General features: G+C 43.7%; 2 protein-coding genes across 2 annotated transcripts; one reads left to right on the forward strand and one right to left on the reverse strand.

The window, feature by feature from the left end:
- Positions 1-597: 597 nt before the first annotated feature.
- On the reverse strand, positions 598-17,517 carry kbtbd2 (kelch repeat and BTB (POZ) domain containing 2). Its single transcript, XM_063206536.1, has 5 exons — positions 17,390-17,517; positions 11,787-12,655; positions 8,810-8,975; positions 7,016-7,579; positions 598-6,717 (listed from the first exon to the last, which is right to left on the reverse strand). The coding sequence occupies exons 2-5, from the start codon at positions 11,957-11,959 to the stop codon at positions 5,707-5,709; spliced, it is 1,914 nt and encodes a 637-aa protein (XP_063062606.1). The 5' UTR covers positions 11,960-12,655; positions 17,390-17,517; the 3' UTR covers positions 598-5,706.
- Positions 17,518-17,853: 336 nt separating this feature from the next.
- buc (bucky ball) lies at positions 17,854-25,907 on the forward strand. Its single transcript, XM_063206537.1, has 6 exons — positions 17,854-18,077; positions 18,670-18,837; positions 19,073-20,620; positions 21,611-21,721; positions 22,318-22,423; positions 25,623-25,907. The coding sequence occupies exons 1-5, from the start codon at positions 18,071-18,073 to the stop codon at positions 22,389-22,391; spliced, it is 1,908 nt and encodes a 635-aa protein (XP_063062607.1). The 5' UTR covers positions 17,854-18,070; the 3' UTR covers positions 22,392-22,423; positions 25,623-25,907.
- The last annotated feature ends 715 nt before the right edge of the window (positions 25,908-26,622 follow it).

A 26,622-nucleotide genomic window follows, 5' to 3' on the forward strand; every position in this document is an offset into this window, starting at 1 on the left:
AGTGAGCATTACTGCAAAATGCTTCACATTAATTTGGAAATGTTTCAGGACACAAATGGTACTCATACTAAATATTATACAAATGTTTTGGCACTTAAAATGTGAAATTATTAAATGGCTCGGCTCTCGTATGTGATCTATTCTGTTCTTGACCACAATCATCAACCTGATCATCTTAAAAAAATAATCAGAAAACCCTTTAAAAAAGCATGACGCATGCTATTAAACACTACAATAACAGTCAATAAATATATACTCTTTGTTATTACTTTTGTCAACTACTGGTTCGGTTTTGTTTTGTTGTGTTCTCTGTAGAGGTTGGGAGGAATGGGTCCAGTATGGTATGACAGAGGATTTTATTTCTTGACCCGATCCTGACACCACAGTATGCAGCTCACCATTCAGCACCTGCAAGATAACTTTAGAAAGGTCCAGTGTGTAAAGTGATGTTCGTTTAGGTAGATCATCAACACCTGGCTGTTACCCATTCATTCACAACCTTTCATGAATAATGAATCACCACTGTCAATTTCAAGTTTTCTTATTTGCTACAAATGTTACCTTTAATGTGAGAATCAAGAGGGCTCCAGGCTCCAATTCTATCCACAATCTTTACCAATACTTCAACAAATCAAACTTAACATTTTTAACTCACAAGCATTGTCACTTATCTTTTTCTGGAAAGTCTGAAGAAAACAAAGAAAAAATCTCACAGATTAGCCCTTAAACAAAGAGGCACAGGCTTCAGACACATTTTATGCATGTTTTTTCTTTTTTAATAAATTAATGTTCATTCAAAATACAGTGCCAAAGGAACATGATGCAGCTGAACATGCTAGTAAGTTTTTTTGTTTTCTTTTTTTTTTTTTTGGACACGAAGCACCTGTGCTCCTGTTTGTTGGTTTTGTTTTTTCTACAAAGGTAATGAGGAAGCTCCTCCCCCTCCTCCATGACCCCTGACCTCTCCCGCTACTGGTTAAGTTTAGGGTGCTGATCAATTCCCCAAACTCACATCCTTTTCCTCAGTCCTCTGACCTCATGCCTCGCTGTTGACTTGGGTAAAGTCAGTTTCGTATTGGACTTTCGTTTAGCATTCAAAATACAAAAACATGATGTACCAGAAAAATGCACTACTCACAAATAAGAAAGGTATACAGTCATCTACACAACCGCATCTCCTATTAGGTCTGCATTTCATTAAATGCCGAAAACATTTTTGAACCAACTGACAGACAAATGTCCTCATGTGCGATAAGGTCCCCCTAGATAGATCACGTTTGTATTTTGAATGTTAAATGAATGTCAAATATAAAACTGACTGTACCCAAGTTGACAATGAGGCATGAGCTCTGAGGGCATAGGAAGGCACCAGAGTTTGGGGAAACTATTTGCACCCTTAGTGGTTGCTGGAACAATCTCCGTAGCAACAGTTTTTTGGGGGGCACCGTTCCCTCTTCGTCGTGACCCATTCAGCAGCAAGATTCCCCAAATATTTTCACTCCAAGAAAAAAAAAAAGGAAATGGATGTCTATACACAATCACACTACAGTAATATCAGATATTAAATAATAAAAAAGGACACCAATACAAAATAGACCTGGTTATTTTTCCCCACACTAACATGTTTTTTCTTCTTTGTAACATATGAAAAATATATATATTTATTCATAATTATATATATTTCAGCAGCTTGGAAATAAAAATGCATGAGCCCAAATGTGTTTTTTGGCTGTCAAACTGAGAAGAGCAAAAGAGGTTTCTTTTTTTTGTTTGTTTGTTTGTGGAAGAGACCCGCACTTTTTCCCATAAAATGAGGAAAAAGTGAACAAAAGTATATAGTATGATTCCAGCAAATACGTGTTGGGGAACAACTGGAAGGAGAAAGGGGAAAAAAGACGAGGGGAAAAAAAGCAAAGGTAAGAAGCAACAGACAGCCAGGACGCGTGAAGAATGAGTGAGTGTGGGTTGGGACAGGGCCGTGTTCGGGGTAGGAGTGGGAAAGACAGTGGGGTGACTGGACCAGCAGCCACCTTTCAACACCCCACCCCAGACTAGCCTGGACCCTTACACCACAAACACTCGCACACGCATGCACACGCATACACACACACAGGGGGGTATTCCAAATAAGTGGCATAGTGACCAACCCATAGAGGTAAACGAATAACAAAAGTGTGAGCCATAAATCAGTCTTCAGTTCCTAAGCTAATAAATCCACAAGCTAGCCTGGCAAGCAAGAATAGTCAGCGGATGACATTCTAACTGATGTCACTTCATGTAATAGGCCAGCACTGCCATGTCATCGTGGTAGTCCCTTCCTAAACGACTCGACACAGATTCAAACAAAAGCAACCCAGATAGACATGTTGCATACATATACCTGGATATTTTCAAAAACGAAGACCGTCGTTTGTGCCTTTCGTTTAAAACACAGAGGTATTTTGAAACAGATTTTTTTCCCGTTTACCCTAGGGCTGCACAATTATGGAAAAAAATGATCATCACGATTATTTGGGTTAAAATTGAAATCACGATTATGGAATAACAATAAACTGAATTTTGTGCGGTGCAGAATGTTTAACATAACATGAAATATGACAAAGGATGCATTATATAAGTGATGAACAAAATAAAACTGTAATTATCAATTAATAATTATTAATCATTATTAAAACTTGTAATTATTTTGTAAAAAGGCAAATGCATGAAGCTTGGGTGGGCCTACAGATTTTTGGTCGGAAATACCAGCCTGTTTACATGTTCTGGCTTCAAGAACGCCTATAAGTAAATGCATATTACTCCCTGTGCGATCACGATTATATAGTCGTGGCCACGATTATTAGTCATTGTGGCCGAAATTACCCTTTTCGATTAATTTTGATGAATTGTGCACCCCTAGTTAACACTGAGATTTTTTTTTAAATTCTGGTTTAACGTTTGTATACAAAAATAGAAAAACAGACAGAGAAGAAAAATATTTGTTTATCAAAATACCCTCATGTGTAAACAGCACTAGAGTGTGGTGATGGAAGGACGACTTGTCTAGTTTACCAAGCTATCCATCACGCTCTCGTTAAAGGTCTACCACTTGTTCCTAGTTAACATGCTGCAGGTGATGGGCTATACTACGATGCCGGTTACCTAAGAAATCTGGGTTGTGTTTCTCGAAAGCTTAGTTGCTACCCTGTCAGCAACTTGGGCAGCTGACAGTGGGAAACTGCTTTGCAACCAACAAAGTAGCAAATGGAAGTAGCAACTATGGTTTCTATAAATGCACCCCAGAGTTATGCTGCAAGCCAGTTAGCAACTTCCATAGATGATAATAGGAAATTGCATTACAACTATGGTTTCAAGAAATGCACCCATGTAGCCAAACATAAGACAGGCACTCTGCTATTTGTATAGTAAATGAAAATGGAGCATTTCTCCTTACAGCATTATAGCTACTTTGGAGTTTAAAACTGGGCCATCGCGTAAACTACCCTGGTCTTACCATGCCCTTGTAGTGATTTAATCAGTACAGAGGGTCTGGAACGACTGAATTGAGAAGCGTTTAGTGGAGGGAGGAGTGAACTCCGTTGAAATTTGAAATGCGCGTCTTACTTCACCCAATCGCTAAAGCAATGGGTCGTAACATTGAAAAGCAATTACTAGTGAGAGGTGTGGACTCTGTTGTTGAAGTTTGAAATGTGTATCCCCCTCACTCATCCCTCCCCAGTTTGTAGATTGGCCAGTTGTCTGGTAACAAGACTAAAGCTTTCCGAAAACTCCAAGCCCAGACGTTAACGTGGTAGGAAAATATTTTGGACTGTAGCTTACGTTTGGCAAGGCCACGCTACATGTGACGTGTAAATCCCCTTTAGTGTATACCCACCAACCCATTCACCCTTAAAGGAGGTGACTGCGCCAGCCTTCAAGAAAACCCCCCTTACACACCCTGTTCTTATATATGGTTAAGCATAGGAGCATCTCCTCTCATCTTCAACTCAGTGGAGAGAGGGAAAGTGAGAAAGAGAGGGAGGAAGAGAGGAGGAGAGGTTTTGGTACAGTTGCTATTTAGGGAGGAGAGTCATTCAGAGGAGGTTTTTTTTGCCACTAAGTGCATCATTGTCATTGTCATCAAAATCATCATTGTCTTTAGATTATCACATCATAGAGAGCGAGAGAGATATCGAGATATCGAGAGAGCGCGCAAGAGGGAGAGTGCGCACGAGAGAGGGAGAGAGGGAAAGAGAGAGAGGGAGAGAGAGAGAGAGCGCGAGAGAGAGAGAGAGAGATTCATCAGAAATGTAGTAATACTTGAAGAAGAAACTGACAGAGGAAAAAAGGTTTTCGTTTTTCTATCTTTGAGACATCTAGTACTTAAAAAGGGATTACAAGATTTGTTTTTTTTTCCTCTTTGAAGACCCAAAGGCAGAGTTTCGATGATGACCAAAAACGGCTTGAAGTGGTGTTTGTTTTTTATGGATACGTTTTTTTTCTTATCTTTTTTTTTTTTTTTTTAACCAACGCATTGAGGTGGTTAGCGCCGGCTGTAGGATAATGTTGGAGGATGTGGGGGTATTGGGCACGGGGAGTTGTGTATCCATGTAGACGGGGTGTGCATACCTTGGGGCTGATTTTTGAGGGAAGCCCCATTTTGTTACGCACGTCATCAAAGTACTGTTTGTCTGTATGTGGTGCTGTATGCCTTGTAGTACACACAGCTTAACGGAAAAGCTCACCCTGGCCATCCATTGACACCAGAGTCCTCCCCATCAGCACAGTTTGTGTTTTGTTACAACTGCTTTCCTGCAACGCATTTGCATGCATTTTGCCTCATCCATCTTTGTCCAGTTTAGTCAGTCAAACTCCTCCTCACCCTGTGAAAAGAAGCAGTTCCAACACTTTTCAGGGCTGAGGAGGAGAAATTGTTGTTGTTGTTGGGTTTGGTGTCTTAAGAGAGGAAGCACAATGATGTGAGGGGGCTGTGGGAGGGGTGAAGGTTGTTGGTTGTCGGCTAGAAGGTGTGTCAAAACCCCAGTTTCCAGGAAGTTAAAAGAAAAACCCTGCCACCGTTTCCTTCCGACACGGGTGACGTCACTGAGTAACTGGTCTACCTGCATAGATACAGAACAGGAGAGGTCGCGTTTTGCGTTTAAGCCTTTTGGAATGGCGTTTAAGCCTTCTGGAATGGGCATGAAAGGTGCCTCCTTCATCGCCACCTACAGGATAATTTGCATACGGTTTTGTTGGCGATTGATATTCAATCCAACACCGTTCGTTACCCCAGAACAAAAATGGTGATCTAATCGAGACATTTGTCAACCCGCAACACCTAGTCTGCCCTACAAAGCAAAAAGGCAGTAACTGTGCAGAGCTCAAAACTGAGTCAGTTGACTTTAAAATGATGCTGCAATCCAGTATAAGTGGTTTTTGGGATATTGAAATCTGACAGTTTTGTTACTTTATATTACCACCCTTTTTCCAAATCAATCATTTTATTTATCTGTAGACTTTGATATATATGGCATTAAAGTTAGTTAGTCATTTTAAACAGCAATGCAGTTACTGCCTTTTTGCTTTGTAGGGCAGTAGTGGTCTACCCAGTTTTGGATACTCATCAGCTTATTCAGAGCAGGTTGGATCAAAAATTTGTGGGGCAGGGCTTTTTTTTTGTAAAAAACTCTCAACAGCAGGATTGACACACCTCTGGTGGAGCTGGAGCTATACGTGTGGCAAGGAGACGATCTCCCCGTCGATCTCGATCTCCTCAGCTCCGTCGGGCGAGAAGAGGTACGTGGGCGGCTTCCAGGGCGACTCCTCCAGGCAGGACGGGTAGAGCTTGCCCACTGCGCAGCGGAAGTCCTTACCCAGGTCCCAGAGCACGCGCTCCGACACGGGCTGCCTCAGGCACCAGCAGTCCCGCTCGCCGTCGTACTGGTACAGGGCGTACTTGGCGCGGTCGTTCAGGTGCGTCTCGCGCATGAAGATGCACAGCTGGTTGAAGAGCACCACGGCACGCACGCAGGGGTCCGAGTAGCGCCGCGCGGGGATGCTCGCCGCCGAGCGCCACTCGTTCTTGCCCACGTCGAACACCTCCACCGTCACGGCCGAGCCGTCCAGGGTGCTGGCTTGCGGCCGCGTGCCGGAGTTGCTGACCACGTGCAGGCCACCCACGTAGAAGATCTGGTCGCCCAGTGCGGCGGCCGAGGCGAAGCAGCGACTTGTGCGGCGCGAGGCCATCTCGGCCCAGGCGTCGGCACGGGGGAAGTAGCAGTAGGTGAGGTCGTGGCTCATGACGTAGATGCGCTCGCGGGCGGCCACGGCGGCGCTCCAGCTCCAGGCGCACGGCAGCGGGCTGGCCATGGTCCACTCATCGCGCTCGCGATCGTAGCGCTCCACCGTGCGCCGGTTCAGCTCGCCGCCCACGCTGTCGCCACCGATGGCGTAGATGTGGCCCTCGCAGTAGACGAGCGCGGGCCGCGTGCGGGCACACTGCATGGGCGTCTTGGCCACCCAGGCATTCTGCTGTGCGTCGAACCAGAAGAAGCTGTCGGTGGCGCGGTAGGCCGCCTGCATCTTGCCCGCCTTGCCGTGGTGGGCGTGGCTGCTGGTCGCCGCCGCCAGGGGGCTCTTGAGCGGCACCTGGCCGCCGGCGATGTACACGTCGTTGTCCGAGGTCACCAGCGTGCCCACCTTCTGGAGGTCTCCGGGCGGACTGCGCAGCTTGTAGACCTTGTGGCAGCAGAAAATATCAAGCTCCAATAAGTGATTGTGTGCCGTGTCTGTGTGTGTAGCTGTCTGTTGGTTAGCTTATGTGTTTCTTTTTTTTTTTCATTCTTTTTATATTATTATATTGTTATATGGCATTACATATGTTGTCCTAGTCCATGTTCTCAATATGAATTGCGCCTCTTTTCGTCTTTCGGTTTACCTATATGCTGTACATATCTTTCTCCTTTCCATACAACAATGTACTTAATGTACATTATTCCCCTCACTGCTTCTTAGATAAATGAGCTTGCACACGTACCTTCTCGGCCTGCGGGCTGTAGCAGACCACGGCGTACTGCGAGCCTCCCACCGTCACCTCGCTGCTGCTGGGGTGCTCGGCCTCCATGAAGATCAGCATCTCCTCCTTGGTCATGCCCAGGCGTGGCTTGAAGAACTTGGGCATGGACTTGTAGAGGCCCTGCACCACCACCGACTTGTCGTTGGGCGGCAGGCCCTGGAACCAGGCGCGCTGCGTCACCTCCGAGAGCGCGTCGATGCGGATCTGGCTGAGCACGGAGGAGAGGTGCTGCGAGCGCGCCTCCATGTTGTACTCCAGCCAGAGCATGGCCGCCTCGCGCACCGTCTCCTCCTTCTCCACGTTGAGGTTGTCGCTGCTCAGCACGTCCAGCAGCAGTTCGTGGGAGAGCTGCAGGAAGGCCTCTTGCCGGTACACCACGGGGAACTTGTGCTCCACCATGCGCTTGGCGCTCTGCTTCAGCTCCGTGCAGCTGAACATGTCGCCGATGCTCAGCATGCGCACGCAGTTGTCGGCGTTGATCTTCTTCACCAGGTAGTCGCGGCACTGCAGTAAAACGTCCTCCACCTGGCCACACGAAAAGCACAGGAGTTACATTGACGAAGTCGTGTTTTTACCTCAGCAACGGTCATAGTGGTAGTGGTCAATTATCTAATAGAAGGAGTCCTCATCTTAGCAAAAATGACACCTGTGGCAGAGAGAGGTTCCATTGGCCCATTGTTTCCGGGTTCTATTATTGTAAGGGGGAGGGGGTGAAAATCCCCCTTTAGGCAGACCTAGGCAGACCCTAAGGACTGTTCTATTCAATGCTAGGAGCATTATGACACGCCCCTTCAGGCAGACCGGAACCTGGTCACGTTAGGTGCCCATAGAAACCTATTATGTTGGCATATCTCTATACACTTAAAGCAGCGGTTCCCAAACTTTTTTCCCTGCGCATCCCCTTTTACATTTCAATGTGATTCGCACACCCCCTGAGCGAATATTTTGGTGTGCTGATGGCCACGCAAGCATGGATTCACTGTGCATTCACTGCACATTAAGCATATTCATTTTGGAGAATCCTCTTTTCCAATAGTCTAGGAGTTACACTACACTTCAGATTTCAGATTGAACCTTCCAGCATACAAGTCTAAATACAATTAAAAATGACTTAATGTTCATCAATGCTGGATAAAAACTCACAAATCCATCATTGCTCTATTCAGCTCACGCACCCCCTTATGCCAGGCCGCGCACCCCCAGGGGTGCACGCACCCCACTTTGGGAAACCCTGACTTAAAGAATCTCTGGTGGTAGTGGTCAATTATCTAATAGGAGTCCTCATCTTAGCAAAAATGACACCTGTGGGCTAGCAGGTTTACCACTTCCTGTAGGTTAACGTAGCCAGGTTTAGCAGTTAACCTTGTTCTTGAAATAGTACCCTGAACACAATATGTTTTTCCTAGTATTGCAAAGTCACAGACAGCCTCTGATTGGTCAAACCTCCAGAGTGGGTAGACTGAAACACGATGGGCAGTCACAGGGAAATCTTGAAGCAGAAACCACGCCACCACGCGCCACTCTAAGGATAGGCGTCCTGACCAAAACCATCCCTAAACCTAAAGCAATAATAGCAAAATAAGCAAGGAATTGGCGAATTTGTTGCGAAATTGTGCCCAGACCAAAACCATGCCTAAACCTAACCTGGGCACACAGGACAGCACACTGGAAGGCTGACCAATCAGAAGCAGAGTTTGGCTATCTATGGCGTCACCATAAGGAAAAAAATGTAGTAGCCTGGACGTGGCTACTGACCTGAAGGAAGCAGGCGGTTTCGTAGAGGGGCTCCACGGTGCTGTCGTTGATGGCCAGGTTGCCAGTGTAGGCGTAGGTGATGATGGTCTGCAGGGTGCCTGGGTCCACGTTGCGCAGGTGCACGTGCGTCTGCTTGCTCTCGCTCAGACCACTCATGAACATGGCCCTACAATGACAACAACAACATCAGTATTTTGATTCATATTCCAGTCATTGTTCATAACAATACAAATAATAATACCAAAAAAAATTGCAAACTGCATCCCAGATGTTTAAACATTAATGTCATCTTGGTACAAATACTGGTGTTGTTTTTGTTATCATCATTTGCATCATACTCAATTGTCATTCAATGTGCTTGAGAAAGAAAAAAAGATGAAGTTACGATAGTATTATCTAAAGAGACGGTGGATAAATAACCCTTAATCAAAGGCAAATGACAATAAAGCTGTTAAACTGCTGTGGCCGTTCTAATTTCACCTGACCCCCGAAAGATGCTGGACAGTCAAAATTAGACAATTGCATCTTTCTTTTACTAAATTAATACTACAACAAAAAGACATTTAATATTGTGATCAGGGTTGGAACAATATGACAAAAACTGAACTGAATTGTTTCCATATTAAACAGTATTTCCAATTACGGTTAAGGACGAGATTGACAAGATTCCTCAATAGACAAGTCAAGGCAAAAGAAAACAACTGCATGTGGTAGTGTGCTTGATCAATGTTGATTTATGTTAAAGACTTTGGGTTGGCTTAATTTCATGGTCATTTGGCCCCATTTCAGTAATACAGAACTCCACAACACAAGGGGTGAGGCGTAGGCCCAATGACTGCAACACACCAAGTCCTTCAAACACAGACTGCAGTCACGACTCACTTCAGTGATACCTCCTGCATGACTCACTCACTCACTCACACACACATTCTCAAGGTGTGACTCCATCTCTGCAGGTGTGGCAGCAGTCTATCCTGCAACACCTCAGTCACCATCACTACTATACACTATACACTAGAGGACAGCAGTGATGCGTTACCAAGAAAAAAAGCACCCGAGGCATTTGCTAGTATGACAATAGAGGCGTAATAATGTAGACCCATCCATTGACGTTTTTAAGCACTTAGTCATAGTCAAAGAAGCAAGGCTAGGCTAGACATCCCCGTACAAGGCTGGCAAAGAAGGAGAGAGCATTACTCAGAACCCTCCAAGCCCAAAACAAATAGCATACTAGCATTCAAACAGCTGCTAAACAGCTCTTTTGTCACCAAAAAAAATCTAAACTACAATGGTCTCAACAACATGAAATTATTTTAAAAAAAAAACAAAAAAAAAACAGAACAAAGACAGCAACCGAGTGGGTTATGCCCTCCAACAGAGTTTGTAGTTGAAAATACTCTTAATATGCTTAAACGCACACTACCAGACAGACGACACAGACCTCTCGCAAATCCCGCCACTGCTGGTCTCCACAGACCACCCACACACATATTTCAGTCGCCCCCTCTCCAGTCTCCCTTTGGTCATCCTCCAGCTCATCTTTTCTCTCCTCACTCACTTTTTCTTTCACTTTCTCCAGTGATTTCAACATAGCCTTAAGGAGAAATGTTGGGTACAGTGAACTTAGACAAATCAACAATGACTGAATGAACTTTATACGATTGCTAGGGAGCAAAACAATTTGCCATTTTAAGGCATTTAAAGGTCAAAGTGTTTCAATACTTCGTTGGTACTATAAAAAGGGCCCTGACATTTAAGACGGGCCTTTGAAAAGTATGTCATGCATAAACAATGGAAATGAAATGATCACAAGGTACCTGGGGGAAAAAAACACGTCGAAAGTAAATTCCGACTTGACAGAAAAATCACTAGGCAGAATAGAAGGAAATTCATACAAAACAAATGAATTCTCCTGACCTAGTGAACATTTGTACTCAGAGAATTAATCAAGAGTAATTTTGCTACCCATATTGTACCAATTCATTCAAGGTTTAGCAAATAGTTCCACTGGCAAAGAACATGGCAGCCAACTTGACAACAAACAACCCCCCCCCCCCCTTCCTGTGGGTCCTCTGTATTGCGAATGTAACTTCTTAAGCACACACACATAACATTAATTTCTCAAATGGCGCACACACGCACACACACTTCAATCAAGACCATTTGCTGGCATGGTGACATGTTGGACAATAAAGAGTTTTTGAACTTGAATGAAATTGCTGCTTCACCAAAATGGTACAAGCCATTTCCTTTCCTTTCCTCGTACGAAACGGCAATAACTTGCCCTTTCCAATCAAGACAAGTCACAGGTCTCGGATACTAGCAGCCATCCCCACCCACATTGACAAACAAATGTTTTGCAATGAGTAACACAGCCAAAGTGAATTGAGTAACCTGTCTTGTATAGATATGATAACTTTGTACAAGCCCTGGCTTGGGATGATGTTAGCTGAACAACAGGTAGGACGGACCACAAGGATCAAGCAACAACAGCAACAGCGTTTACAGTGTTATTAATGATTCATGGTTGTCAGCTGGGCTACCCTGACACAGATACCCCCCTTTTCAACCACACCACTGCTGTTCAGAACTGGTGCCTAGTCTTTAATCAATTTCTTTGCACTGGAATATACAACTAAGAAATGTTTAGCCTCGATACCGAGACGTAAGCTCATTGCAAACTCTGATTCAAGCTGATGTGCAAGCCATTGAGGTGTAGGTTCTCCATTAAATAACAGAGAGAGAACACCTCACTTGGAAGTAGGAACTAGAGAGCGAGCGAGCGAGAGAGAGAGAACGAGTGTGTGAAAGCGAGAGAAGCGGTCACCTGAAGTAGGAGTTAGACAGAAAGAGAAAGAGAAAGAGAAAGAAAGAGAGTGAGAGAGAGAGGCATTCACACACACACACACACACACACACACACACACACACACACACACACACACACACACACACACACACACAAGAGCCCACTCACCTGAAGTAGGAGCTGCAGGTGGCCAGCACCATTTTGTGGCAGGGGAACTCATTGTCCTCCACCAGCAGCGTGATGTCGGTGAGGAGCTTGTGCTCATAGAAGAACTTGAGCTGCTCCAGGACCGAGACGGCGTAGTCCGTGTTGACCGGCCGGCGCTCTCCCAGATCCGACATGCTCGCGTCCCATGAGTCGCGCCCCAGCTTAGCAAGCGAGTCGAGCCCACGCGCCCGGATTCGGCACCAGAACCGGACTGGACCCCACACCCGTCGGGGCGGGAAAAAAGCAAAGTGAAGAGGGGTTTTGGAGGTGGGGAGGATTAGCTGGAGAGACTAACTATGAGCAGGCACTGCACAGCCACAGCTAGTCCAGTAAGGCGAGGAGGGAAGGGCGGGGGCTACGCAGGATGTGCAGGTTCCTCAGGAAGCTGTGCAGGAAGACTCTTGTAAGGACATCTGCCAAGGTCTGTTTTGCAAGGCTCAATTCTCCAAGTTCATTTTGATCAGCATGGCTTCAATCTAGTGCCAACAATCCAGTCGTTCTCTCTTGGAAGACAAAAGATACTAAAACATGTACGAAAGGGAAGAGAAAGGAGGGGGGAAAAAAGACTGCCAGTCTTTCCTCAGTTGCTGCTGTCGGCTGCGATGCCTTTTTGGCGAGAGAAGCAGACAGCGAGAGAGCGGTGAGCGAGGTCAGTGCTAATCGATGCAGTAATTCCCTCAGTCAGAACAAAGCGTCTGGACTGGCTGGCTGGCTGGCTGTCACTCCTTGCTTGTCTTGCTTTGCGAGAGGTGAGAGGAGGGCGTCAAAGTCGAGGTAGTGAGTGAATGAAGAGGATTTCTGCTACATCAGTGCAGTCCACAGTCCGTGTCCTGTGATGAAGAAAGATGGAAACACGACAATAAATTTCTACTTTCTGAATTTTCAAAGAAAAACAAAACGTTAAAGCCATTAGATATTTAGAAATACGCTCAGTCTAAAATGGTGATTTAGGTTACGTATACCATAGTACAGCGATTTCCATCTAGGGGTACGTGTACCACTAGGTGTATGCAAATACACTGCAGGGGGTACGTGGAATATAATAATAATAAATGTAGGCATCATGGGCACAACGAGAGAGAGGAGATAGTGAGGGGGTACTCATGGTATGACAAAAAGGCTTAGGGGGTACGCAAGACAAAAAAGGTTGGGAAACACCAGCATAGTACACAACCCTTGCTCTCTAAGGTATGCTTGTGGGCTCCAACGATAACAAATGGGCCTATTTATCAAATCTGATTGAGCCCTACCGCCCTTGATTTCTCTTAACACCTACGAACGACACAGCCTATATTTCCAACGGCACAGTCTCTTCTTTCCACAACAGCTGAGTAGAGGATCCTGGAGAGAGTGTGAGCTCCATGGCCTTTACCCAGCTGACACGGGCCACTAGCATCATGATGTGACAGGGAGACAGGGTGACATTTCCCCGCTGGATCACTTACACGTGTTCAGTCTTACACGACGACACTGCTCATCATGTTCATCCCACCATCACAATAGGATCAAACAAACAATGCCACTTTTTTGTCAGAGTGAAGTTCAATTTTCATATTTAAAAATTCCATGTTAGGGGCGCTGTGGCTCAGTGGGCCAAGGCACTGTACTAGGGATGGCAAAAATGTTAAAATATCTTAACCGGTTACTGAGACTCATTAACCGGTTAACCGGCAATCTTAAATGATATAACGCTCATCTACAGCAAGAATGAATAAAGCCAAACCCCACACCATCTCCTCATGGGACATTGTAGTGGAAGAACTGTCTGAAATGTTGTCATTGTCTGTATCTTAATTTGTATTGCTGCATCCTTTTCCTTGTAGATTGTGTGTGTTACTGTATGAGCTCACTTTCCCTGTTGTAAATAGTTTTTATGTTTTATACCTGACAACTTCTGTCTGCTCAATAAAAAATGTTAATCACAAAAAAAAATGATATAACGTTCGTGGCCTGATAGGCACAGCACTGATTTTTTTACATTTTATTTTTCACATAAGCCTTTCTTTTTGCTGCTCAGACAGGACCCGCCATGTCCACCCACTGTTGCCAGATGGAAAATGCTGAATTATCGTACTAAAACCTCAAAATTATCGCTTTTTGGGAGGAAATTATTATTATTATTACAACCGGTTAACCGGTGACAGAAATTTTTAACCGATTAAAGTTGATCCGGTCGACTATCGGTTAACCGGTTACCGGTTAACATCCCTAGTTCGATTCCAACCCAAGGTCATTTCCCAATCACTCACTCATTTCCTGTCTCTTTCTCTAACTGTCTGGTCTGAAATCTGAATAATAAAAAGGTGTAAAAAGCTCGAAACCATCTCTATTTAAAAACAAAACACACATGTACACACACACACTCACTTCTTTGTTATGAGAGTAATAATGGATATTCCTTGATCTGGGACATAAGACATAATTTTGGAATAGCCACTTTATTTTCTGAGTGCTTGATTAAACAATTTCCATTAAGGAGTTTTTTTTGTTGCTGCTTTTGTAAGCACTTGCACTCATATTTCACTCCGAATTGCTTTAAAAACAGTCCACCACTAGACAAAGGGACACCTTAAACATCTGCTCTGGAGTTGCCTACAGCAAAAAGATGGTAGCAATACACAACAGTGATTGAAGCTCCTAACTCCTGTCAAAAACGGTTTTAGCACAGCCCACCACTACCAAATGAGGAGTGCAAATCCATTTAGGAGTTAAAAAAGAGGCACAGGTAACTATGTCAGCCAACACTGCACGTATCGTATGCCATACAAAGCAATAATTTTCTGCCAAAGTACTGCAAAAAGGTAATGAATATCGTTGTTCAATATATAGTGCACTTCTCCTTGTTACAAGGGTATCAATGTACAATGATTTTTGTCACAGGCATACATTTATAAAGTAAAACGTGCAGTGAAATCGGAGTAAAAGTTGTTTCCCACTGTATTAAGGGTGTTTGTTATATTCCCATTATATAGAAAGAACAACAAGTACAGTATTACATTTGATAGCAACACCCCCCAACCCTCCTCCTTCCTCAACCCATCTAATCTTTCTTCCTGTCATCTCAGCAAACCTCAAAGACCACTTTTCTACAGGAAAAAAGCGTGTCGTCAACAATACAGAACTGTTGGCAGGTCATGCATGGAATCGCCTACATCACTGAGTCTTTGTGGATCATACTGCCAGCAAGGTAGAGCAGAGAGAGAGAGAGAGAGAGAGAGAGAGAGAGAGAGAGAGAGAGAGAACACCTACAGGTACATTGGGACTAATAAGATTTTAGTTTGCATGTCTAGTTGGAAATGGCCAACGGGAAGAACCACCATGAGGATAAGAGGGCCACCAGTCCACGCCTGTTGCCATGACATGCATGTTACTAAATACAGAGACTTTTAATTGGTCCAGAGAGACACATACATGCAAGTATCTGACCAACATTTCTAGGAAGGCTTATGACACCTAAAGGTTAACGTTTCCCCCATTTAAGATAAAAAACCGTTATCTTGACGAAGATAGATTGACACAGCATACTACTAAAGCAATTGATAATTTGAAAATATTTGCTTTCAGTTTGCGTATTTAACATGTGTTTAGCCCACTACACCACTGTTTCAGGTGTGGATTATCTGCAAGTTTGCGTTATGGATATCATGCGCAGGCGTAAGCATCACTGCGCCTCTCCACATTTACACAATGTACTTCGGTTGAGTCCCAAAACATTTAAATACAAAAATGTTGATACGCTTAAATAATGCACTTTACATGTTGATGCAAGTATTGCATACGATGTTGTGTTGACCACCTGGTGATTAGCATTCATTTTCACCTTTCATCTAGCATTCATTTGAAATAACAAGCATGGAAGTAAGGACAACGTAACTAGCTAGCGACGAAATGTCAAGCCAACCGAACAATTTCTCACAATGAAAGTTATTGGCGGTGATTGCTTGTTACATAGCGAGTAGCGTTATATCTGTATGTATAGCACGATGCCCGTGTTTACGATCAGGCAGCAGACGAAGGCAGTGATGGACAGACGAGTAGTTATAGAAGGCATACAGACTGAGACTCCCAACGGAGTTCGCTCCCGGACGTGCGGTCCCCGGTGTTTCTATCACTCCCGGACTTGCGGTCCCCACCCGATTATATTTCACGTATTATCATATACTGCCACATAAAAGCAATTTAGGGTTAGGTTTAGGGTTAGGGTTAAGGTTAGGGTTAGGTTTAGGGTTAGGGTTAAGGTTAGGGTTAGAAACAAAAAACTAACATCAACAAGATAACTGGCTCCGTAATATGGCGGTGGTACCGTTAGTCTGGCTAGTGGGAGCGAGATGAAATGGGAGTGTAATGAGATGGGAGCGTGAATCTGGGAATCTTATAGAAGACTCACTATCTCCCATCGAGATATCAGTCCAGCCAAAGTGGAATTTAGCTAACGTATTGCTAATACGTGTTATATTATCGGGCCCCTTAACACAGGTCAGTGCATTCTGTTTACTAGTTCACACTGGGTGAGAATTTAAAATAATTCACTACTTGAAAGCAATAAGCTAACGTTAGCATTACCTAACATTCCTTAGCAAACATTCACCCGGACCAGTCATGTAATGTCAGTCCATAATGTGTCGCCTTCCCAAAGTTGAGCGTTTCTTTTGCGTTATATAGTAATAGAATACAGTATAGAGGGGGTAACTGGAGCAATTGAGGGCGTAATTGGCGACATACAAGGTCAGGTTTCCCAAGAAGCCTTCACCCATCACGCTAGATAGCCTCCTAGGCTAGCCAGTCATTTCATAGCGGATGTTCCACTAGCTAAGTATTTAGCTCGCTCACATTTGCTAACTGGTCACTGCCCCATTTTCACCCACTACCAAAATCATCCCGTACACCCAACCCTTCCCCCAAACATGGATAATCACACAGGCCTTGCCAGCTGGCTAGTAATGTATTAGTAAATCGGTTATCTGTGCAAACACGTTTGGCGGCTGATCTTCATCTAATCGAACTGTTTGATGTTTCTAGCCGGGAGTCGGCCACTGAATTATCCATCAAAACAAGCACCCGAGTACCTTTCAATCGGAGCTAGAGACAAATCAGCAGATGCGGCGGCTGCTGCTGCTGCTGCTGCTGCTCATCCCTTCCGGGTCTCATTTCGGCCAGATATGGCTTATCATTACACCCACGCATACATCCGTCTTCTAAACTTGATACATACAATCCATATCGTTTAAAGTACTATTTCAGACAACCTGATGAAAGCATTACTAAGAGATTGCTGTACATCGAGACAAACCGTGTAGCAACCATCAGTTAGCAGCCACGCTAATGTTAACATGGACGGGGTGATATGATTATGCATTAGCATTAGCTTGCATAGCTGGCGGTTACTAGCCAGTAGCCAGCTGTCTACAGTGCCGACGATACCGCTGGAGATCGATAGGTACATTTATAGATTCCCCTGCTAGGTGGAAACCGTTATATTGATAGTGCGTAATTGATTCAAGCTATCAATGTCCCATATACCGCGTACAATTCTCCATGATTGTTCAAGAAGACATCTGACTTACTGTAAATGATGACTCCATAAATGTAAATGATCGGGTTTCTTCGGTCGGGTGGACAAAGTACGAGCTCCGGAAGCCGAATTTACACAAATACGGCGAGAAGCAAGCAAGCTAGTGCAAGAAGCCTCGATTAACCGCGCAAGCGCCTTACAAGACAACAGGGGCTAAACGAGGATACTGGGCATGCGCCCAAGATTTGTTTGCGCGTCAGTGCGTACTGCATGCCCTCTGCTGGAACATAAGTGGCACATTTAGCCCATTTGATACGATTTATGTTTTCGTGTGCAAGTCTGTCGATAATACTGATGCCATGTGGTTATTCCGTATGCAACACGAGGTTTACATGCACATACAAAACAATATCCAGGCTCTTTAGGTTTATCAGAGTAAAATGCTATTTCAATTAATAGGCCTAGACATAAGTGGGAAGCAGGTGCGCTTTATAAAACACCATGATTGGACATGTGTTTTACGACACTCCAGAAACAGGATGCCTGTTTGGAAGCTCTCTGTGTTAATTACTTAGCTGGCACACACTCATGAGATATGCCGACCATGATAAGCTAAGAACAGATATTGCCATAGGCCTACATTTGTATTGTGGATAGAGAGGGGAAACTTTTTCTCCTCCTTGTCTTTGCACAACTTGGATATATCCATCCAACCCCATTTGGAATCCCAACCATGGACGGTAATGATTTTATTCTAAGAAGGCTAATCACAAATGTTTGTGCCTGGTTCAGGCCTCATCTGAGGTCTTAATGATTCCCATTACTGGCTTATTGAAGAAATTAATTAATTAAATATTTGAGAAATCAATATATCTTTTCTAGGCCCGACCATGCCTCCTCTGGTGCTTCACAACATTTTGCCATCAGGCTATTTCTGCCTTTTCTGTGTTCCCTGAGTTGAGGAAGGAGACATTCAGTCAGTCAGACATGTAGAAATTTGAATGATCAGCTTGTTCAAGCTTTGCTGGGCTTTGCTGCCTGCATCTGTGCAGATGGCCTATGTTACTCCAGAAAAAAATAAAATTCCTCTTGGTGGTCACCACCCCTTTTTGTTGAGTTGTCCTATAATGTCATACAACTATTGGTGGTTTTGCATAGCTGAAGATGTTTTCTGTCTTGGCAAACAAAAGATTCAGAAATGGCCTACTTGCGTAGCCAGAATGCCCACATGAAATTATTAGGTCATAGCAATGGTGTGAGTTGATCGAGCTCAGTCATTTTGTAAAAGGGACGGTCTGCAAGATGATTCATTTCCACCCTTTGATTTTACAGAAAGTTCTCAAGCTCCACAATCGCTGGGGACCAGCCAGTCGCAACAGCAGCGGCCTGTCAGCCACTCTAGGCCATTCTTCTACGTCCAGCCTCCCTCTCAACCCTACCACCACATGTACCAGTGGCATGGAAATAATCCATACAGTAACTATGGCTTCCAAGGATCAGGTTTGTCATGCGATCATTCCATTTTCAACAAGGATTTCATTTATGCATAGCAATCCTGTGAAATTATAACATGCGGTGAGATTGGAGAATTGGTCGTGGTGCATGACTTTTTCAACAGAGGCAGATGCATGGGAGGTTGGGTGTCAGGGGATATTAATCTGTACACTAGGTAAAAAAAAATATTCCTATTATATTGTAAGGCCTACTGATCCAATCATTGTTTTGTTTTTTTCAGGTTTACCATTTGGGCGTCCATTCATGTCCCCATACCCTTACATGCAGTATCCTGGTTACGTTATGCCTCATGCTCCAGTTCACCTCCTTGACTACAGAAGACTGTGTGATCCTCACTTCAACCCAGCTGCGTATGATGCCATGCGGCGGTTTCACCACCCCGGTGCTGTGTTGAGGGAGAGCGCGTGCGCAGGTGCTCAGACGGACCCCAGCGAGGCTTTGAGCAAGTTGATGGAGTGTCTAGACAAGTTGCGTGCAAGCGACGCCAGCACTGATCAGGAGGCCGATTCTGGCATCACCTCGCCAACCACTTCATCATGTGGAGTCGGTTCACCTAGAGAAGACATGAGGAAAGAGGGGAGTGAAGACTGTGAGCAGCCTGAACCAACACGCATTGAGTCACATCAGGCAGCCTCTGGAGCTTTGTTCAGCAACATGACTGAAGTGTATGAACCACATAAGGGGAAAGATGAAGCCTGGTCAATGGACTCGGATGGTGGGGCTCCTCTGGACAGTTCCTCTGTTCACGAAGAAAGCGAGGCTCTTGAGCAGGAAGAAAATGACATTGAGGACGAGTTGCATGTTCATCATTGCCATTCTGGAAAGAAGGCCTCAAGCTCCGACTGTGCACCAGATCCATACTCCCATGGAGAAACAAACATGTCACCATTTGAAGGGTGTCACTCCCTCCGTGACCCGGGTCATGGTCCCGAAGATTGTGTGACGCAAGACAAAGTGGACACCAACAAGATGGAGCAGCAGAGTCGGGCAAAGGCAGTCACCAAGATGTCCACCGGAAAAGGTGATGATGATGGTGATTTCCTTGACCTTCCACACCGCATCGTCCATCTGCCTTTCGGCAAGGTTCTCTCTGGCGGAGGCCTGCTGAAAGATGATCCAGTAAAACCTCCCTCTGTATCGCCACCACCACTGTCGCTTGGAAATCCATTCTACTACAGTTACTGTGCCCCACAGTTAGCCCTCGAGCGCCTGAGTGTCCTCAGCCCCTCTCTGGACGAGCTCTCTTCAAGAGATGAGATGTTCTCCACTGACCTGGAGGAGCTCAATCTGTACCCAGGCCACGTGTACCAGGCCATGGAGCTGCAAAAGCCAGCACTGACCTCCGATGGTGGTGGTGGTGGCGGTGCTCGTCTCCAGACCAAGCACAAGTGTTCTAATTGTGGCCTGAGGGTGTCCAAGAGGGCCATGAAAGCAGTTGCTGAATCTTACTGCTGTGATGACGCCCTGGCTGACTCGGACGAGGGAGTGGTTGGCGAAGACGAAGCAGAAACTGCGTTCAAGTTGTACTCGAGCACCAGGAGGAAGACGCTCCCCGCCTCCACCTGCCGAGCACCATGCCACAAGCCCAGCTGTCTCCAGCAAGCCAAGCTGAAATCCAGGAGGCTTTACTGCCGAGGGGAAACTGATCACCAGCCTGGACCCTCAGACTGTCAAGAGGTGGACTATCCCATGCACAAGTGCTGTGAGGAGCTAGCTGCTCTGGCCGAGAGGTCTCACAGGACGCAGGATGAACACAGGAAATCCAGAGGTATACATGATCATTTATTAAATTGCAGAGGTATACATGATCATTTATTAAATTGCAGAGGTATACATGATCATTTATTAAATTGCAGAGGTATACATAATTTATTAAATTGCGTTCAATCTACAATTTTCCTGATCTTATATGGAGAAAGTTAGGACAAAGGTAACCTTTACTTATGGCCCAGGTGTGTACACTCTGAAAAATGATTTTCCAACCTTTGACTGATAAAAAATAATGGTATGCATGGATCTCTTTATTTGTATTCTGTATGTGTCCTACCAATGTATCTATGATTTAAAGGGACAGTTTGGTCAATTTCAACATGCAGTTGTATTGCTCACGCTACCCTTGACTTGTCAGTACCTGGTGATGCCACATTTTTCGGCTCAGCCCTTTCCGAGATATGAGCAATTCTAATGGGGGCAGCGTTTGTTTACATTTTTAAAAAATGAAACATTGGCCAACTCCAAATATTTTCCCAAAAGGTACTGCTGTTTGCTAGTTGTCTGCTGATGTTTTATAACCTTTTGGATGTTTTTGGGAATAAATAAAAATGTTTTTTTGAAATGTAAACAAAGAGCTGCCCCCATTACAATGACCAGGATCTCGGAAACGGTTGAAGAAGAAGAAAAAAAAAATCTCAGGCACTGACAAGTCCAGGGTAGTGTGAGCATTACAACTGCATGTTGAAATTGACCAAACTGTCCCTTTAAAGTCAAAGCTTTATTACCTTGTGAATTTGGACATGAGAATCATTTTTCCAGTTTTAATTCTGAATAAAGGTTAATTCCACTTTGAAAACATCATGTAAACACTGCACAAATCAGAATTGAATGAAAGATTAAAGTAAACTCGGATGAGTTATTTAATTTAAATAAAACGTCATATAAACGTTGCAAATGACTAACCTCAGCAACAAATAATGATTTTTATGTTGTAGTTGTGTTGGCTGAAAAGCTACATTTTGTGGTCTATGGCATCCTCCTGCAGAGAAACATTGGAGAGATCGAGGTGATTGTCTTCAACATGACTGTTGTGAAGTTGGATGCGGAAAGGGTTTGGCTAAAGCCAGACAAGTTCAACCATTGCCACAGAGACGAGGTATTTTTTTTGTGAAATGCCAGTAGCCTTCTCAAAGTTGCCATCTTTTCACATGGGGGAAGCTGCAAGTCAAACCAACGTAGATTTATGCAGAATGTTGTCTGTTTCGGGTCTCTACTAAATGCTTTTTTTTTCAATGTAGGTGAAATCTATAAATCCATCCACTGATTTCTGAACCTAGACTTTGCAAGCCTTCCCCCATCTCACAACCAGCAACAATATTCTCCAACACCCATTCTCAATATAGCACTTAAGTCAGACATTTCATCAGCCCAGTGCAAGCACACAACACCAAGTTTATCTTGCACCATCAGATCAGATAATTCTGTTGAAATATACTCAGTTGTGGCCACTACTGGCTAAGAAACTGTCAATTGATTTTGGTTGAAAAAAAAAGAAGTTGGTGTTTTTACTCACAAATGGCACTGCTCCCTGTATAGCATACATGTTGTTTCTGGCTAGGAAACCAATGCGCTGAGCTGTTATGCGCCTTCAAAACTGGGAAAAATGATTTTGGTAAGAAGTCGTTGGCATTTTGTCTTACAAATGGCACTGCAGTATGTACTATAAATGTTGTTGCTGTTTCCCCAATTCAGTGAGGGAGCACCAGAGAAGGAGTGTGGCAAAGCCATCGCTTTACCAGAACAATGAGGAAGAGGATGAAGAATAGAGGGAGCCATCTTAGTTTCACACGGGCACACGGTAAAGAATGCTGTAGCACAGTTAAAGGGGTATGCCACTATTTTGGGGCTTACTACAGTTAAAATCGTTGGCTGGGGTTTATAAAGGTGGTAAAGTGTCTTATTTTTCATGTTAAGCGTTGTCTTGCTTTAAGACAAGTTAAAAGAGGGAATGTGTCGCTAAACTAGTGAAGGTCAATGGATCCGTGTAGCATGCTACAATGCTACACGGATCCATTGACTTTCACTAACTTAGCGACATATTCCCTCTTATATAGAAACTATATTACCTTCAACGCACACACAGGAGTATTAAAAAAAAACATGGTTAAGGGGCCGTTTATACGAGTACTATTGCAAGTGAAGACGTCAGAATATTTTCTCAGAAGTGCCTTACACAGCAACCCCACCATTGGGGCTTAAAGACGAGTTTTTAAGACGAGCGTGGTTGTGACTCAAAAAAAACACACAAAAAAAACATGCTCACGTCCCATACACCTTCACATCACACTTCTCCAGATGATGCATCTTCAGAACCTGACAGTGAAATTGACATGTAAACGAAAGGCACTTCTGACAAAATATGTTGTCGTTTCCACTCGCAGTCATCCTCATGTAAAGGTCATCGAAAAACTGTTCTGTTTTGATGGTCACCACATAAACGTAGCCTAAGTGTTAAACCTGGCTAAGTTGGCCTACAGCAAGTCATAAACCATCTAATGGATAGCCTGCAGGCAACATTTAAAGAAGAAAATGACTACTCCAGTCTCTTATATTATATGATTTACCACTACCTCAAGATAAATTAAACTATTCAACCAGAATGATAAACTAGTTAATAAATTACCCACTGGTGTCATTTAGTTAAGAAAATTAGGACTCCAGGCTCTTCTATTATGCAGGGATTAAAGTTTTCCGTCGCTACGACGGAATTCCGTCAACTGGATTTTAGTTTGGACGGATTTCCGTCCGTATAATTTATGTCAATTAATTTACAATTTTTACTTTCCAACTGAACTCAAATCGAGAGCACTCCTGGTCATGAGAAGGGGACGAGAGGTGTGTTTGGTGTAGGCCTACGGATGTAGTTAGGCTAGCTATTATACACTCCACCATTGGCGGTGTGATACAACATTCACTCATCAGTAGCCTAGTTTTGGGTCATCCCCTGTTCTTCCGTGTTCCAAAAAAAAGTACACGAGCGGTCAACAATTCTGTGGCAGCGCAACGCGAGAGATAAAAAAAAATAAATAGCCAAAATTGTTGCTGATGGCAGAAAAGAAAATAATTGTAATACAATGTATAAAGTGCAGTGACGTTTCCATATCATTGCACCTGCCGTAGCAGATATTTAGAAAAAAAAAAAAAGAATAGTTTACTTCGACTGCGTATGATGTCCTTTTCATGAAGGGTTTGCCTTTTAAGCATTGTGACTCTTACTAGCATTAGTCATAGCCCCAATGGGACGACTATGGCAGCTAACTAGGATAGCCTACCATGCGTTTCATCCTCTAAGTTTAGCGCGTTTGACTGGCTGCGTGTAGAGCTAGTTGTCTTTTTGACAACGGATAATTCACAGTCTCATCTGTACTCATAGCAGATTAACTTTGTTGTTGCCGATATATATATTCAATAAGTTAAAAATGGGTTGCATTTGGGTCACGGATAGGCTATCCCTGGCAGAGCCAATTTATGCCACGTCTTGTTCTGGGAAGCAGTGTTCTGATGGGTGGACTCATGGTCGATAAATGCCGTTTCGACGTTTGTTTCACTTTCAAGGCTGGTTACTGTGTGACGCTATTTCTGCTAACTGGAATAGTGTGCAGCAGCAACAGTTGTGTGTGTGCGCTTGTTTTTGAGTGGCTCAACGTCTGTGCCCATCTTCTCGGACTATGCGTTTCGTTTGAGTTCAGTTAGCCTATTTGCGCACTGCGCACTCAGGACTGATGGGTGGGTGATTTGCCTTGATTCGAGTGGAAAGCTGCGCGACAAGCTTGGGAAAGTGTGTTACCTTTGTAAACGATAGGTCTGTGACTGTCGTGTCTGCTGCGTCCTGTCGGCTTGTAGAACACGTGCGCATAGGAAGAATCGGGGACGTTTTTTAAATCAATGGTAAGCGTGTGCTTGGCACCGCACATCGAGAAGCAAAAAAGTAGCCAGTAGTTTTCAAAACGGTAGAACACAGAGGTAGACATACCGCACCCTGTTTATAAACGTCAACAAGTTATTTGTAACAGGATGAATACTGAAAAAGGCCGAAGGGTGAAAAACATACAAATAATTAAAGCTAGTTTTCTCCCTCTGATTGATATGATCAGGGCTTTTTTAAATGTCAGAAATACAACTGCAAGCAATGCGCACCAGTGCTTTCACCAGAACAGTGTTTGCCCATTCTAATGTGAAAGACAAAATATAGCCTACTACTACAACAAAAAAAAAACCATAATGGGATCACTCACTGTATCAACACATTGCAATTCCAAGTCAATAATTCTGTGAGATCAGCTACCATTTTGAAGCAGCATTCATTGTGAATCCATTCTGCACGATGTTGTGAACAATTCATAAACATTGGGTAGAAATAAGAGGAAATAACCAAAACCTGCCCCAAATTTCAGTTCAATCTTTGCAGTCTGATATAGTATCCATTATCCCTCCATTCTCGGCCAGTTCTAGTCAATCTGGTGAGCGGCCTAGGCCTGCCCGCCCTCTTTCCTTTTTTTGTATTTAGAAATTGGCATCTGTAAACATAGCATTGTAGGCTTACATCTGATTGAGCACATCTGATCTAGTACCTACAGGTACACTCATACTGAGTCTATATAGGTCTACTGAGTGTATAATGAATATTCATTGTTCATGTGAAGTGTAAAGATTTATGTTGGTTGAAGTTCTGATTTTGTGGCACTTTTTGGTATTACTATTCTGCTCTAGGCGACTGCCCCGTCTGCCTATGCCGCTGGCTCTGGCACCATTCCTTGCATGTATGTTTCGTCATGAGGGCAGAGCCTGGCTACATTGGTTTTCGTAGGGTTACGGAGTGATACTCGATCGGGTGCCTAACCGGTAAAAAAGTTCAGTCAGATTACTTTTTTTTGCTTTAATCCCTGATTATGTGATTTACCACTACCTCAATGTTAACCTGTGTTACTTCTGAGCTAATGTTTATTTATTTATTTTCAAGAGACCATCTACTGACTTTGCTTCCACTTGTCTTTCAGGGAGCACTGACTGGAGGACACAATGCTGACTCCACACACACTCACAAAGGGAGAAGTGGTAGAGGGTATATTTGAAGAAAGGTTTGTTGTTGTAAAAAAAACAAAAAAGCACAGTATATGTCAAAACCGTGGTGTTGATTCTGGTGTTTGTCATGAAGGGGTTAAATAATTTTGCACTTTGTAAGGTTGATCACAAGATTTGTCGTCTTTGCTTTATGAACACCGAAGTTCCCTTCTAATGTTTTGCAGTGAAGATGGCATTAATAAATATGCATTTCTCACAGATTTGAATTTGAATGTTTTGTTTTGGAATACATTTAATATTGTCTGTAGAAGAAAAAGGGCTTGAATTATACTCCCTGGTTATATGACCTGACCGGAGAAAGGGATCATATTTATCATCTAATGTTACCAAGAACTTGGTAACGTTCTCTTATCACCAAACTAGCGTGTTTTGCAAGCACATCATTGGGACTTTGTTCATCTGAGTGCTCATAACATTCATCAGTATATATTTATTGTCAAATATGCATTAAACAAGATGATTAAATTGATCATTTTGAAGTTTGGGGACAATTTCAAACACACACAGTCTTAACACACTCACTGCACACATTGTGTTTTGGGGTTATAATGGTACATGTAAAATCGTTAAAGTTTTTGAACAGCATATCATCTTTTTTTTTGTCTTTAACTCACATACACACACATGCATGTGCACGAGCACAAACAACTCGGAAAGCACAATCCATCCCACCACATATTTCCTATGGCTTATTTCCAATGTCCTGAAATGACCAGTGTCAAGCCCCTTCCCAATGAAATGAATGAAACGTTTGAAATGTATTTGTATTTCTTTCTTGTCATGCTACTTAATCTGCAAATAGAAGAGAGAATTCCAGACGTAATTGCAGATGCCATTCCATGTCCTCAGCTATATCAAAGTCTTTCTTCTTTTATTGTTTCCTAAAGTAGCACAGAAGGTCATGTTTATACGTCA

The sequence above is a fragment of the Engraulis encrasicolus genome, chromosome 9, assembly GCF_034702125.1.
Source record: "Engraulis encrasicolus isolate BLACKSEA-1 chromosome 9, IST_EnEncr_1.0, whole genome shotgun sequence".
NCBI lineage: Eukaryota > Metazoa > Chordata > Actinopteri > Clupeiformes > Engraulidae > Engraulis > Engraulis encrasicolus.

What these genes read in the sequence shown, in the direction of transcription:
- kbtbd2 (XM_063206536.1), bottom strand. Translation starts at nt 11,959, where the DNA reads ATGTCGGATCTGGGAGAGCGCCGGCCGGTCAACACGGACTACGCCGTC. An exon ending in ACCTGCAGCTCCTACTTCAG is followed by an intron (nt 8,976 to 11,786) that starts GTGAGTGGGCTC and finishes TTGTCATTGTAG; the next exon opens with GGCCATGTTCATGAGTGGTC. An exon ending in ACAGCCCGCAGGCCGAGAAG is followed by an intron (nt 6,718 to 7,015) that starts GTACGTGTGCAA and finishes TGCTGCCACAAG; the next exon opens with GTCTACAAGCTGCGCAGTCC.
- buc (XM_063206537.1), top strand. An exon ending in CTATGGCTTCCAAGGATCAG is followed by an intron (nt 18,838 to 19,072) that starts GTTTGTCATGCG and finishes TGTTTTTTTCAG; the next exon opens with GTTTACCATTTGGGCGTCCA. An exon ending in TGAACACAGGAAATCCAGAG is followed by an intron (nt 20,621 to 21,610) that starts GTATACATGATC and finishes ATCCTCCTGCAG; the next exon opens with AGAAACATTGGAGAGATCGA.